Raw genomic sequence first — 14,840 nt, forward strand, 5'->3', positions numbered from 1 at the left:
TTTTAATATTAATCTTTCTTTTTCTTTTTAAGAATAAACTGTATCGAATACATCTAATAATATTTTTTCTTAAATACTTAACGTTTCTAATAAGAAAAAATATTTGTGTGCTAGATTAAAATTTAAACTCACATACAAAATATTCGATAAATTAAGAAACTTAAATAGAATTAGAATAACCACTAACACAAAAGATCGCTCATAGGCCACACATGTTAAGGATGGATTGTTATCAAATATATAATATTATTCTTTAATTATCGTTCACATTCTAATAATTATTTCTGATTTATTTTCTATTTCATAAATACACGTATATTTAATTTCAATTTGTATTTTATTAATTTGTAATATCTGCATTTTGTCTTAAAAATTCTATATATATACACAAAAACGCACATACATACACAACACACCATAATCAATAAATTAGTATAAACAGATTTATAGTACAAAACTTTTTAGTAATATTTTCTTTGAGGCACACGCGTACAAAGAAAAAACTTACATAAAGTATAAAACACTCAATTTTCTGAACAAATAGAAGAAAGAATTATTCAAATTCTTATCCTCATAAAAATCGAAAGTTAAACAAAAACATAAATGTGAATGTAATATCATAAAAGATGAGATAAATATAATAACTACAATAAAAAAATTAAAAAGTTTATTGTATTCTTAACTCTTAATACATACGAAGATTTTCCAATCGTTTATTACACATGATGGGTTGTTCGTATTCTGGATTAATTTTCATCACTTTTACAAGTATATATATATATGAAAATTATTTAACAATTCTTGTTTACACTTTTTAAAAATTAAGTATTTCTTATATATACTTTAACACCTTTAAAAACTATTTGTAGCGTTATATTTAAAAAATTATATATAACTTAATAACTTGGTACTCTTAATTTGTAGCGTTATATTTAAAAAATTATATATAACTAATAACTTGGTACTCTTAATACTAAAAAAGAAGAAATACGCAGAACACGAATGATCCAATTATATGTACTAAGGATTAATTTCTTTATAACATTTTTGCAGTTTTGTTATGAAATTGTATTATATAAAACAGAATTAAATAAAATTAAATATACACTGCTATTACTTATATACTACTACGTTTAAAATATATATATATTTTTTTATATTTTATATTTAAATTTATAAAAAATCCAAAATATAGATATTTTTTACTATCTTTATCATATTTAGAACACAATTATATATTCACATATACATATATATTTACATATATGTATAGTATGTTATGTTCAATAGAATAATAGAAGACTACTTTAAGAAGCATCTGTTACAATAATGTTATGCAATCCTGATATATAAGGAAAATTACTTCCATATTATACAATCCTGATACGTATGGAAACATTCGCATATGTAAAAAGTGTTATCAAATTAAGTGCGTTTTCTATGAATTTTCGAAAAGTTATTATACACTTTAAAAACCCAAACATCTTAATCTCAAAATGTATGGCCCATTATATATAACATTTAAAATATCAAGACACGTTTTACAGATTAAGATATTTATATTATTTTAGAACCATTAAAGTTTATCTCTTACAACCAGCATCGACACTCTAGACTGTTTGTTTTTTTAAGAGATATTTAAAATTATAACAAATTTATTATTAAATCTTTGAATCTATATATTTTTTCTAAAATATCAAAAGCTTAGAGCTTTTCTACTCTATCCCGGTACAATTCGAGCAATTGAAAATGCATGCTGTATAAGTTACCCTTGTTCCAATCGCGTCGTAGATATTTGATTCCCTAAATTAATAGTTTGCGGGGTTAATATTGCCTGCCTGTTTTGTGGTGCAGTAGTATAAGTCACAAGCCGTTGTGAACCATTACTGCTATCACTAACATCCTCAACAACAAACTGAATATGTTGGCCGTCTGCAGTACAGATTCTTGGTACTTCTTCTAATGTGAAAGTACCACTGGCATTATGCACAACATTATAATAATGTGTATCCATATTATTCAAAACTTAGGTGTTAGCAAATATGATCCTTTTTCAATTAATAAAGACCAAAATTGGATTGTGCTAATACATTGATTTAGATCAATCCATCAATATCATGTCTGTAGAGGAATCTGCTAGTATTTATGCGGTACAACCTATGGAAAATAATAACTAATTATATTCGACTTTTATCATTTCAAAAGGTAAGCAAATATATCGAACAATACAATTGTTGAGAAAATAATGTTGAAATAATATAGAAATACACTGTATAGAAATAAACTGAACAGCGTAAAGACTTGATAACACATAAAAATAATGTAGTGTTGTGTAAAGTAGACTTTAAATGCTGTATTATCAAAGCACATATAACAAAATCACGTTTGTAAAATTATATTGTTTAACTGGAATCAAATTGTATTTAAGTATTTGTAAAGTATACGAATTTTTTTATAGTAAACGTATGTAAAATTATATCAGAAATTCTAAAATGTTTATATATACATACACACAAAACACACACACATACATATATATGTATAGAAGAAAGTCATCGATATCGACATACCACTTTGTTTTTAGACAATATTTCTTAAACAAAAGATAAAAATAAAATTTTAAAAATATAAGTACAAACTAAAAAGTGTCTTCCATCAGATAATAGATATAAGCAGTTTTTATAATACTGTTTGCAATTTTGCAATAATTAATTTTTTTGTAAAAATGAGAGAGAGAGAGAGAGTGTTTGATAAAATAGGCTCCAAAACTGACACAGTAGGCAGTAATGCTATGTATTTCTATTCTTTTTCTTTTATAGGAATTATCTGCATAGAGTACTTGCAAGTAAATGTATATAAGATATATTCTAGAATCTTTTCACTCTCTTCGTTATAAAATATTTTTATTGAATTATATGCATATTTATTTTATGCTGTTCTGCAAGATGCAAATATGTAACGCGATAGTTTTTTAAGAGTTATTCTATATATGCATTGTCTATTGTCTTCAGCTCCAATAGAACTATTTGACACTATAAAGCAACATTATTAAAAATTAAGTTAGCTCATGATCTGATTTATAGATGGCGGTTTATGTGGTGGTTTTTGCTGCATCCCAATTTTATATTTAAAATCGTATTATGAAAAAACTAAGAAAAAAAAAAAAAAATAAAACTGATTTAGGAAACTACAAGCATTTAGAATAACGTAATATTATCAATAATATAGTCACTGTTATTTAAACTACACAATTTACAAAAGAAAATCGTAAGAATTTTATTTTCGCAATGATAGAATTCGTTTTTAGTTGATTTAGTATAGAAATAAGCTACAAATATACGAACTATAAGTTTGTATTTCTTTAATTAGCCGAACAGATCATGATTTTATTAATAAAGTGCAATCGTTTCTGAGAAATAAGAGGGTGTCGCTTTAGGAAACCTATGTCAATATCGACTTTTTTCTATACTAACAAGGGGAACATCAGGTGACGAGGTCGGGGATTTTAATGCGCTTTTTACAGGTTGTTCTTGAATGAAAAAAAAAACGATATGTGTCTGGCCGTTTCATCCATTAGTCCATAGTTTCAAAGAAATCAATTTTTTAAAATAATTATTGTAATAATTTGAAAAACGCACTGTGTAAATATAAATATCAGTATCTTTATAAATTTCATTTTAATTTAATGTTATTTGTTTTAATTACTTTTTGATTGTAATGAAAATTCATGAAATTACATATTAGTATTATAGATAATAATTAAACACTTATTTATGGAATATTTATTATTATTATTGTTATCGCCGTCGTTGTTGTTATTCACATAAACGCATAAATAAAACTGTAATGAAAACTGTTACAGTTTCTGATGAAATTAGAAATTGAAAATTATGGTTAGAGACAAATAAGTCACATATATGTTTGTAATCTTCTTTTGATTAATATTAATTGATTAATTAATTTACTACGATAACATTGATAATAATAAATATTCCATAAATGTATGTTTAATTATCTATAATATTAATATTTGTTAATTCCATAAAATTTCATTACAATCAAAAAGTAATTAAAACTAATAATAAAATTTATAAAGATACTAATATTTTCATTTACACAGTAAGTTTTTCAAATTATTACAATAATTATTTAAAAAATCGATTTCTTCGAAATTATGAGCCAATGGCTGAAACGGCCGGACACGTATCGTTTTTTTTTCGCTCAAGAACAGCCTGTATAAAGCGCATCAAAATCTCTGACCCCGTCACCTAGTATTCCCCTTGTAAATAAAATACATAATCTTTAACATTTATTGAAGAGAAACTTCAGTATAAAAAAATAAATATGGAAAAATATTTTCACATTAATGGAAACTTTTAAAGTAGTCTCCTATAGAAATTAATTTTTTTCAACATTCTAGATACAAATTCTGCTAATCGTTATCGTCAAAATATATGTATCTATCGCATCTTTTTTTGATTCAAAAAAATTATAAATTTTTGTACACTTTATGTGCTTCAAAGATATCTTATATCATAATAAAAAAAAGTAATAATATGACAACGATCATGTATATATTTTAGTTGGGTCATAAGATGTGTTAATTTGTTTACCAAACGTAAATTTACAAACTAGCATGATAGAAAATAATTTGAAATATTAACATAAGGAAACATTATTATAAACAGAACTGTTTAATCAAAGAGTTTTATGAAAGAAATTTTAATAAGAGAAAATATAAATGTATTATTCAAGAATTATTGAATTATATATATATTTTATATAATTTTATGTACAAAAAGCCTCATTGCTAACACAATTAATTATTAAGAACATGTTAACAAATTTGAAAATAGTAAATATGTGTATTACTAGCTCACTTGTTAAGGCTTAGACACTACAGATCTAGAAACTACACTTTCCATTTGATAACAAAAGTTGTCACAAATGTCATTCTGTCTTTATTATTCATTGAATGCCAAGAAAGATGAAATAATTTGTGATGACCTGTGTTACATTAAATGGAAAGCATCCAATAGATAAATCCAGTAGTGCAATCACTCATTAAAGGCCTTGGCATATACAAAAACTTAAAACGCAAGATTTAGTTCGGATCTACAATAGATATTTTAGGCCTTAAGCTGTAAGAAATTGACCAATTATAAATGTGAAAAGAATAATCGATTGTGATTCGTCCATTTCTTATGGCTTACAAATTTATTGTACATCCGGATTTAAGCAAGGTTGTAGACAAGGTCAGCCACTGCCATGGCACATAAAAAAAATTTAAGACGTAAGACTTAAGCAGTAAGCGAATTGACCAATTACAATAGAGTCTGTAAGACCATAACGTAAGCAGTAGCAAATCCAACATGTTTGCTCACAATCTTGCTTTAAGAGGCCGTAAGCAGTAAACCTTGAGGGCTGCCGCACACAAAATTCCGCAGTAATGACCGTAAGACGTAAACTTAAGCTGATAAGCCAATCAAGATATTACTTTAGATCTACGTAATCTAACGGAAATGGAAATGACAGTAAACTTATCCATAATCTCATAAGATGAATTTCAACCGGTTGAAACTCGCCTTATGGATAAGTTTACTCTATTTCTATTTCCGTTAGAGTACGTAGATCTAAAACAATATTCTGATTGGCTTATCGGCTTAAGTTTACGTCTTACGGTCAATGTTACGGAATTTTATATGCGGCAGCCCTAAAAAATTGACTAATCATAGTTAAATATGAGAAAAATAATCGACTGTGATTGATAAATTTCTTACAGCTTACGGTCTCTTAAAGGTTGTGGACAAGGTATGAGTAGCAATTTCAGTGCGTTCCGTTATTCACTATGAGTACTGAAAATTTATATGTAACGTGAACTATGAATTTTCAATACTCGCAGTGAATAATGAAACATATCCTTCATGTGATTAGTAGATTTAAAGATAAGAATTAATCACATTCGACTACTATTTAGCTCTTTAGTGAGTAATTGTACTATTAGATACACTTAATGAAAAGCACAGACAATAGAAACAGGGAATAATAGATTTCAACCTACCGGTTACGTCAGAATATGGTTTCTAATAGGTTAAAATTTATTAATTTCCTGTCCTTATTGTCTGTGCTCTTCATTGCGTCTACATCCTTAAAAGATACAATAATTTATAATAAATTATATAGTTATAATAAATTATATATTTATAATAAATTATATAGTAAGCAACAACATAAATTACATCACGAGGTACGTTCCAACAAATTTTTTGGACTATACGTAACTCATGATAAATAAACCATGAACTAAAGTAAAATTCTTTATATATTTCACTTTTTTTATATTAGTATCAAAATAAAAAAAATAATATCCGCATGTACCAATCATTAAAGGACCATTTATAATAAAGATAGTATACCATAAGATATAAAAAATCGATGTGATAGTTGATTAAAGGATATGATATATAGAAAAATTTAAACAATAAAATGTAAGCAGAAGAGATTCAACATGTTGGATTCGTTCCTGTTTACATTATGACTTTACGGTTTTCTATTGTAATTAGCAAATTCGTTTACTGTGTACGTTTTAGAGGACGCACACATTTAACACTTTCTTTAGCCAAGTGGATTTCGGCCTCTATTGCGAGATCAAGTACTATGCATTTAACATACAATGGAAAAAGTACGATGTAGTAAGTTGTAAGCTGGAAGAAATCCGACCAATCACAGAAACACAGACATTCGACTGTAATCGGTCATTATTGGTAAATTTCTTGCGATCTAAGGCTCAAAAAGCTTAGGTAATGGTTTATTGTAGAAAACTCATTACTTATTGCTTACTATAGCTTATGGCTTACTATAGAATATTACTTCCATTATAAACAGCTTATAATTGGCCAATTCGCGTACAGCTTACATCTTATTCCTTTATATTTTTCTATGTTTCTGAGCTTACTGCTTAAATCTTTTTGTATCATGGCCTTAATTACTTTCTTCACATTCGATTGCGATTAGTCAATGTCTCACGGCTTACGACTTACAGCCTCTATTATAAATGATCTTTAATGAATTAACTGATCTGTATTCTACACATGCCTATCAACTGTTGATGTCGTTATGTGTTGTACAGATATTTTGAGCCCATTCTACAATTGCAGTTTTAGTTGAAAGAATCGATCAATCATAATTGAAAATGAATACTCTCCTCATTCAACTGTAATTGATCAATTGTTACAATTAAAATTACAATTATGTTTAAACAATTATAAAATAGGCTATATATGATAAAAAAGCTGTGAAACAAGAGATGAATTATTCACGTCGCATGCTTCAATACTTTAATACGTTCGTTAGAGTGAACAGGAGTTATGATAGGAGCTTGCAACATGAACAAGTCTAGAGACACATAACGACACCGAAAACTGTTGATAGGTGTGTACAGAATACAGACTCTGATCACTGAATTCATATCAATTATACAATTTTTAAATTAAGAAAAGTGTCAAAGCTTAATGAATTTATTTCAATATTTGATTAAAAAAATTAGTTTACCCTGATTGTGAATAATATGAGATAAAATATTAAATGGAGTAATGGACCAAATTGATTTTCGACATAATGAACAGATATGATCTAAAGTAACTGAACAGCTGTAAGGAATACAAGAATAGATTGTTTATATTTAAATATTTCTTTGTGTAAAAGATGTGAGGAAACGTGAGAAGATGATGCCTTAACGTTATCATTAACGTGTTATATTTGACAATATATTTACAGTGATCTGACGCCACATGTAATTAGGACAAGCTGATTTAACTTCCACAAGACACTTGTTGAAGAAAGCTACGCGATGCGGTTGTCGGACCTAAGAGCTACAGCGGTCTCAGTGCAGGAGCCAGTGCAAGATTTTTTAGAGACGCGATGTGATCGAGCAATATGATCGGGAGCAACGGAACGTCGCGACAAAGATTACAATTTAAAGCTCGCGACGACCATAACCTAAAAGCCAGAACACAAAGGGAGTCGCGATCGTGCTTCCTCGTCTTCTCGACGCGATGTCCGTCATGGAAGATAAACAGGAAGCTTCGAACATTCAGGCGAAGTGGCCGATAATGATAAACGAGAAATTGGCACGTTTTCGACGATTTAAAATGGGAAAATCGATCGCGGAACTGTTCTTAAATGGAATCTCATAACCTCGTCGCATGGATTAAAGGATTAATCATAGGGACGGGGAGGGGCTTCAAAGGCCGGTATTGACACGTTATCTCATAGAGAGGCACGGCGTGGCGCAACTGACAATTCGCTGGTTGAAAAACACACGATCGAGAACCGTATTACGATGAGCGCGACGGCGACGACGATACTGATCTTTTCTTCTCTACTTACACGGGACAACCGATATGTCTCAATAATGAACATACAACGATGATACTCACGAGCATTCGCACGAGTTGTGTTGTATAAACACGCCGTAACAAATTCGAGTCAGTGACCGTACTCAGCACTTTGACTCGTTTTCCCTTCGATTTTCTCTCACTTGGATGCGTTCGGCGAGAGTAAATAACAACTGCACCTCGCCATTTTACGTATCCATTCGCACGGGCGAACCCCGCGCTGCGATGCGATGGTTGCGATCACTAACACTACGATTAACGAGGAACGGACGGACAGTATGTTGCACGGGGGGAAAGATGGCGCGGTTATTGCGCAGAACTATTCTACGCCGAACTTCCGGGACGCCGTTTGATCGCGAACTTTAAACCTGCATGTAAATTCGCAATCCAAATATAAGTTCCGCGACTTATGTCCATTTTTACCAATATAGATTAACTTTTATGTTGACTCCTACAACCTTCACGATTATATTTATTATTTTTGTATTAATAAAAGGAGTCTTTAAACAATTAGTTTAGTTTAATTTAATTGATTATTAGATTCACTTTTATTTAAGTTTAATTTATTTTTTATCTTCTAGTTCTAAAAGTTAAGATAAAGAGAAAAAGATAAGGAGTACATTGCTACCTATATAGATTAAATTTAATTTTAATTTAATTGATTCTTTGTTTTTTTCTAATTCTTAGAACAGAAAAAGATAGTCAGTTAAACCAAGATTAAAGTTAATACGTATATTAGAATTAATGTACGGAAGGCATTAATGTATGGAAAAAGCAATCGATTAGTTTAAGAGTGCTTCTTCATTACGTCGGAATTTCGGAAAATGGAATCTCAGAAAAATAAAATACAATCAAACAGAATTATTTAACTTTAGAGCGTTCGTCTAACACGCTAATCTGAGTGGTTATATTACTTTTCTGAAATTTCGATTGTCGTGGAACCTTAATACATAAAAAATTTCTAGTGCATTGCACTGTTCATCTAGACTGACCTTTAAGCTCGATTTGTCTCATCTAAAATGGATGTATCTGGATAACTTTATTAAGTGCAGAACTTATTTTTTCAATAAATATTCTAGCATATAAATTTTCTCCGTTTATCCGGTATTTTTTTTTAAATTGATATAGCATTAATAAAGTGTACACACAATCAAATTTTATTATTTTAAAACATTTTATTAAATAAGTTATTGTATAATTTTTCGATAAAACGTAGCAACTTAAAAAAAATAGCATTACGTAATTCTTGTGTATCTTTTAATTCCTACAAATAATCGAAATAAAAAAATCTACCTGCATATACTGATTTTAGATGTACACAGAGAAAAAGCTATAAACGCCAATTATATACCATGCAAATGAGAATCGCAAAATTATTTGTAGATGACAAATACTTATTTTTTTAATACTCGCTATAAAAATTATTTACAATGCAAAATATTTATCAAATATGCTGCGCAAGCAAATTTGACAATTGTGCAATCCTTCGTGTGTTCATAGCAAATTTTTTGTGTGGCATCATAATTTATTTTTATATACATATGTAAATCATGTACTTTGTTCCTTATTCATATTTGTTAATTGATCGATAGTCAATATTTGCCATATTATTATGAAATAAAGGAGTTATTCTTCGTCCACTATGTTCTAATGTATAAGATTCGAATGGGAAAAAATTAGGAATTGTGACGGACAAATGGGATTCCATTCCAAAAATGGGTAATTGATTGCGCTCATTATATTCGATTACAGAGTCGCAGTAGGCTAGTCCATATGTTCTTGTAGTTTGGGCAAAAGCGTGAACAATCTTGGTATCGCACATCTTCAAGGGATTTAATTTACAAGTAACGATTTTGGATATTGAAAGGGAAAGATTCTGAAGAAATTTCTCTGAAAAGAAAAAAATTATGTTTATACAAATTTATCTTGCTGTTAAATCTACTTTTATACAAGTATAAATAACTCACCATATTTCAAGTCAAATACAAAATGCTTATACCTCGCGACAAATAAATGAAAGAACGCTTGACAAACAGAATAAAACACAACGTGTTTTGCATAATCCTCAATATATTCCGAATATTCTTGCAAAGTGATATATTCGTTTAACCATTGCGTAAATTTAGATATCATCGTTTCCACTAATCTGAAAGAAAATGATAACAACAAATATTAGATATGCTCTTTTTAGATGTATTATTTACGTAATGTAATTATCAAAGATATGTGTTAATTACTGTGGAGAGATGAATGAAGCATTTGCAAGCAGACTAGAAATATAGCAAACAGCTGTTTGCCGATAAATCGGTGGTACTATAGAATTAGATTTCACAATCACTTCACGCCACAACCAATTTGTAAACCTTTCTTCAATTGTAGAAATTCGCAATTGTCCAAAACTGCATATGTAGAACACGATATATTGCACATATCGAATGCCGTACATATTTAATATTTCTTTTTCAAATACGTAGACAATATCGCTATACATTATCTCCAGATTCTTCATCTGCAGTACGCCATTCATAAAACAAAACTCGTGCATATATTTAAAAAATAATTCCAGGCACGAGTCTAGTATATGTGCAGTTGGATGAGTCCTACTTTTGTCTGTGTCACTGTTAACTTTGGTCAAGTTGTCATTATCACCTGTTCCATTATTGATACAATCATGTTCTATCATGTCTTCATCATTGTTTACTTCTTCACAAGGTACATTGGCATCCAACGTCACTAATCTAAAATACAGATATATTATTTATTCTCTTACTAGTAAAGAGAATAAAAAATAATTTTGTATAAGGACAGTAGATTCCAAGTTCAAATCAATCGTTCATCTCATGTAAGCTTTAAAATTTTATAAGAGATTGATTAGTTAAAAGTTGTCAGTAAAAGAATGAGGTAAATTATAATCTGTTTCTATATTTAATTAATTATATAGTAAAGTCGAAAATTTCATTTACTGAGTAATAGTTTTGTCAATAAAAAAAACTTACTTTCTAATAATAAGGATTAAAATATTTCTTCTTAGCTGAGGTGCATAATTTAGAATTTCTAATAATGCATAGAGATAAATTTCATGTATATAAGTACCATGTACAAGATAGAATGGAAAATTTGAATCGAGGGCTTCAAGTAAATCCTTACTTGACCTAAAAAAATTATAACATGTATACATATATGTATATGTTAATGATGACAAAAATTAATAATTTATAATCACTTTTCCATATCTTACATTGGTACTACTCTCAAAATTTCACGTAATATATCATGTATGTGATTTAATCTTTCCATATCTTCATCTTTAAATTGTCCAATTTCATGTCCAACATTATTTTCTGTTATAAAAATAAGTTATAATAAATGTTATATTATTTATCAATGAAATATCATTATAAACTAGTAATAAATATAAAATTTACTTGGTTTAAATAATTCGACGAGACAATTTATTATAATATTTGTGTGAAATGTCTGCACACATGCTAAATTTTGCAAAAAGATTTTATACGTCAAAATCACTTGTGATGATCTATTTGTCCAGTTAATTTGAAGAAGTGCTTCAACAAACAATTTGCGTTCAATATCTAATAAGGATATATACTGCATTATTTCAGTTATAAATTCTATTAAATTGTTATCCTGAAAAGAAAAAAGAAACAAAAAGAATATTTAAAGAAAGTATCTTACATCATAATACACAATTAATGTATAAACTATATGATATATATATATATATATATATATATATATATATATAAAGCGTTGTAAAAGACTGACAAATTTTCTCTGCGTCTTTTGTCTGTTTTACCTTTATAATATCATTTTTAATCGAATGTACCAACTTTTCGTATTCTTTTTTTCTATTACCCTTGTAATTATGTAATATATTTTTAACATCTTTCGGGAGTGTGCATATTTTGTCAGGTTGTGTAATAAACTGCGCTCTAACTCCGCTGTTTTTCAACATAGATGACACACTGCTGATTCTTGAGGATACCACAGACATCTATTAAACAGACAATTTATCAGAATTCTAAGGATTCTATTAAGGTCTAATTAATGATAGATCTATTTCATAAAGCGCTGCTCCAAATTCAACTTGCAATCAAGAAGCTTTCGTCGATATAAGTAAAAGCACGTGTAAACGCGGGGTAGCATGTGGAGCGGCAAGAGGAATAAGGTTAAGCGCACGTTAAAATAAATTAGACCAAGCTACTTACTACGAATATATATGATTTTCACTTCACACAGAATAACTCCTTCCGGCAATTGCTGTACACGCGTACGTTTATAATTTCTATTCTTTCGACAAGTCTTATATCCCACGTGTTACAAATTATTTCACCATACGTGATCATACACTTTCAGCCGATCAGCAGTGTTGCCATCCATTGCTGATCATGTACTGAGTTCAGATCCCCACTCGAGTGTCATCCAAGTATCATTTCATCCTTGTTGTTTATCGTATATTAAACAAGGATGACATGATACCTGGGAGCACCAAGATGACCCAAGTGGTAATCTGAACACGCTTAGTGTAAGCAGAGAAGACACTGTAAAGGATTTTCAGCGCGTCATGCGTCGCGTCGCGTCGCAAAAGAAAGAAAAAGAAAGATACAAAGATAATCTTAAATCAAGAATATTCTTAAGAAAGCTCAGAGAGCTCGGCCTTTTATCGTATACTATCTTCCAGTGCATCTATTTTCGGATTATGGAAATTACGACTACATCGTGATGAGACCATTTTCCAATGCCACGTATACACATTAATACATAAAAAATCTATATATAATAAACGTCTTTCATTTCATACACAGATGAACATAATTATTATAATATATTTAATACATAACAATAAAATAAAATTCAGTGAAGTTGTATATACTTATTAATATTTTGATTTAAAATTTTGCTATAAAACTTTAAATAATAAATATATTTCTATATTTGCACACAGTGTTTAAATGATCCACAATTTATTATAATTGCATATTATTTTACAAGTTCGATTTTTCTTTTATACAATTTCTTGGATAATCTTCATTTATTTATTCTAATCGGTTTATAATTTTTGAAAAGAATATAATTTTTGTCCAGAATTCAGAACGCGCTTTTATATTTGCGATTCTACAGTATACGTGACGTGAACTATGTGCTAAATACGATCTAATATCGTAACAGCGCGTTCTGAATATGTATAGGATTGTCTAACTGCGAAATGACGCACGGTGTCAAATTTCGAAAAATTTTCTTCTTTTTCGCATGAGAATAGCCCCGACTCTAACACCGAGTCGATACGGCCAGAATCAAAAGTCACCGCTCATGCGGTGAGTAACAAAAAACAATATACAGAATATGAAAGTCTAAAAGAGTAACATAAACTTAATTGTACATTTGAAGTTAGTCGCATTTTTCAAAAACAATGACACGTCCGATCACGTCACTAGACCCATCAAAACAAATATTTCGAGAAAGACTGAAATTTTTTACGCGTCGCGCGTATATATACTCTAATCGAAAGCTAGCGCGGTCCAATGAGATGCTCGAATACGCACCCGCAGCGACTCACCGCGCTCATTGGCTGGCATGCGAGTGGTGGGGTTCGAAGTCTGACGACGCATATAAATAACGTGTAAGTCGCGGTCCTCCGCATTTGCGATTTGGCTAGGGAACAGGTGTGTGTCCTATTATATTACGTTGAAACAGTTCGCACTCCTGGCTTCGGATCAATCAATGTCATGGAATTTTCCTCGAGAAGTATCTTGATCTTCAAAAGCATCCTAATCTCCAGAAATTTCCTAATTCCTGCACCATAGAAAATAAAACGACGGGTAACGGCTCGAAAAGATCGTTTGAATTATACTAACGAGGTAACTAATAAATAATAAATTATTAATATTTTCACACACGCGGCGCGAGAAATATTTAAAAGCTGATTGCTCTTGAATTCTCTAATAGTTTTAATGTCTTACGTATTAAATAAAATGTTTAGGCTATTCTTAATAATGTACATTAGCAATATTGCAATATTTTCGTGATGATTTCGCGGGCGTGAAATTTCTAGGCTACAATTTAATGCGACACGAAGCATAATTTAACTTTGTATTTATTTCCTATAATATTTTAAGTAATATAGAGCTAATATAGTACTAATACATTGATTGTTCGGCCGAAAATATTTTTCGCAATACTCATTCGATCGAATCAAAAGCAGTACGCCGCGTTAACTTTGATGATGCATGAAGTTGACCGCGCGTGAAAAACGACGCTGCCTCGCCATTTTAATGAGATTTCGGCGGACACGGGATCGACGGACGAGACAAGTGGCAGCACGCCTGTCATCTGTCGATTCCGTGTCTGCTGCGTGACTATTGCAAAAATTACTTTTGGCGTTTCCTTATTTGCAATATTCAACTGACGCGAAACATTAATTTGACG

At 29.8% G+C, this 14,840-nt stretch overlaps 2 protein-coding genes across 2 annotated transcripts in view; both read right to left on the reverse strand.

Annotated features, from left to right (window-relative positions):
• LOC108746410 overlaps positions 1-8,651 on the reverse strand; it is a 20,116-nt gene extending 11,465 nt beyond the window's left edge. Inside the window, exons 1-2 of the mRNA XM_018483165.1 lie at positions 8,439-8,651; positions 1,770-2,157 (exon numbers count right to left, since the gene is read on the reverse strand). Coding sequence (XP_018338667.1) covers positions 1,770-2,014 — 245 coding nt within the window. The 5' untranslated portion in view covers positions 2,015-2,157; positions 8,439-8,651. The remainder of the gene's footprint in view (positions 1-1,769; positions 2,158-8,438) is intronic.
• Positions 8,652-9,857: 1,206 nt separating this feature from the next.
• Positions 9,858-12,787, reverse strand: LOC108746392 (RNA polymerase I-specific transcription initiation factor RRN3). Its single transcript, XM_018483131.1, has 8 exons — positions 12,623-12,787; positions 12,211-12,408; positions 11,822-12,041; positions 11,635-11,737; positions 11,393-11,548; positions 10,634-11,134; positions 10,364-10,542; positions 9,858-10,286 (listed from the first exon to the last, which is right to left on the reverse strand). Exons 2-8 carry the CDS (start codon positions 12,406-12,408, stop codon positions 9,961-9,963), a joined length of 1,683 nt encoding a protein of 560 aa, XP_018338633.1. The 5' UTR covers positions 12,623-12,787; the 3' UTR covers positions 9,858-9,960.
• Between the last annotated feature and the right edge of the window lie 2,053 nt (positions 12,788-14,840).

Source organism: Trachymyrmex septentrionalis, unplaced genomic scaffold, assembly GCF_001594115.1.
Source record: "Trachymyrmex septentrionalis isolate Tsep2-gDNA-1 unplaced genomic scaffold, Tsep1.0 scaffold17, whole genome shotgun sequence".
Taxonomy (NCBI): domain Eukaryota; kingdom Metazoa; phylum Arthropoda; class Insecta; order Hymenoptera; family Formicidae; genus Trachymyrmex; species Trachymyrmex septentrionalis.

What these genes read in the sequence shown, in the direction of transcription:
- LOC108746392 (XM_018483131.1), bottom strand. Translation starts at nt 12,408, where the DNA reads ATGTCTGTGGTATCCTCAAGAATCAGCAGTGTGTCATCTATGTTGAAA. An exon ending in CGTCGAATTATTTAAACCAA is followed by an intron (nt 11,738 to 11,821) that starts GTAAATTTTATA and finishes TTTTTATAACAG; the next exon opens with AAAATAATGTTGGACATGAA. An exon ending in TTAATCCTTATTATTAGAAA is followed by an intron (nt 11,135 to 11,392) that starts GTAAGTTTTTTT and finishes TCTGTATTTTAG; the next exon opens with ATTAGTGACGTTGGATGCCA.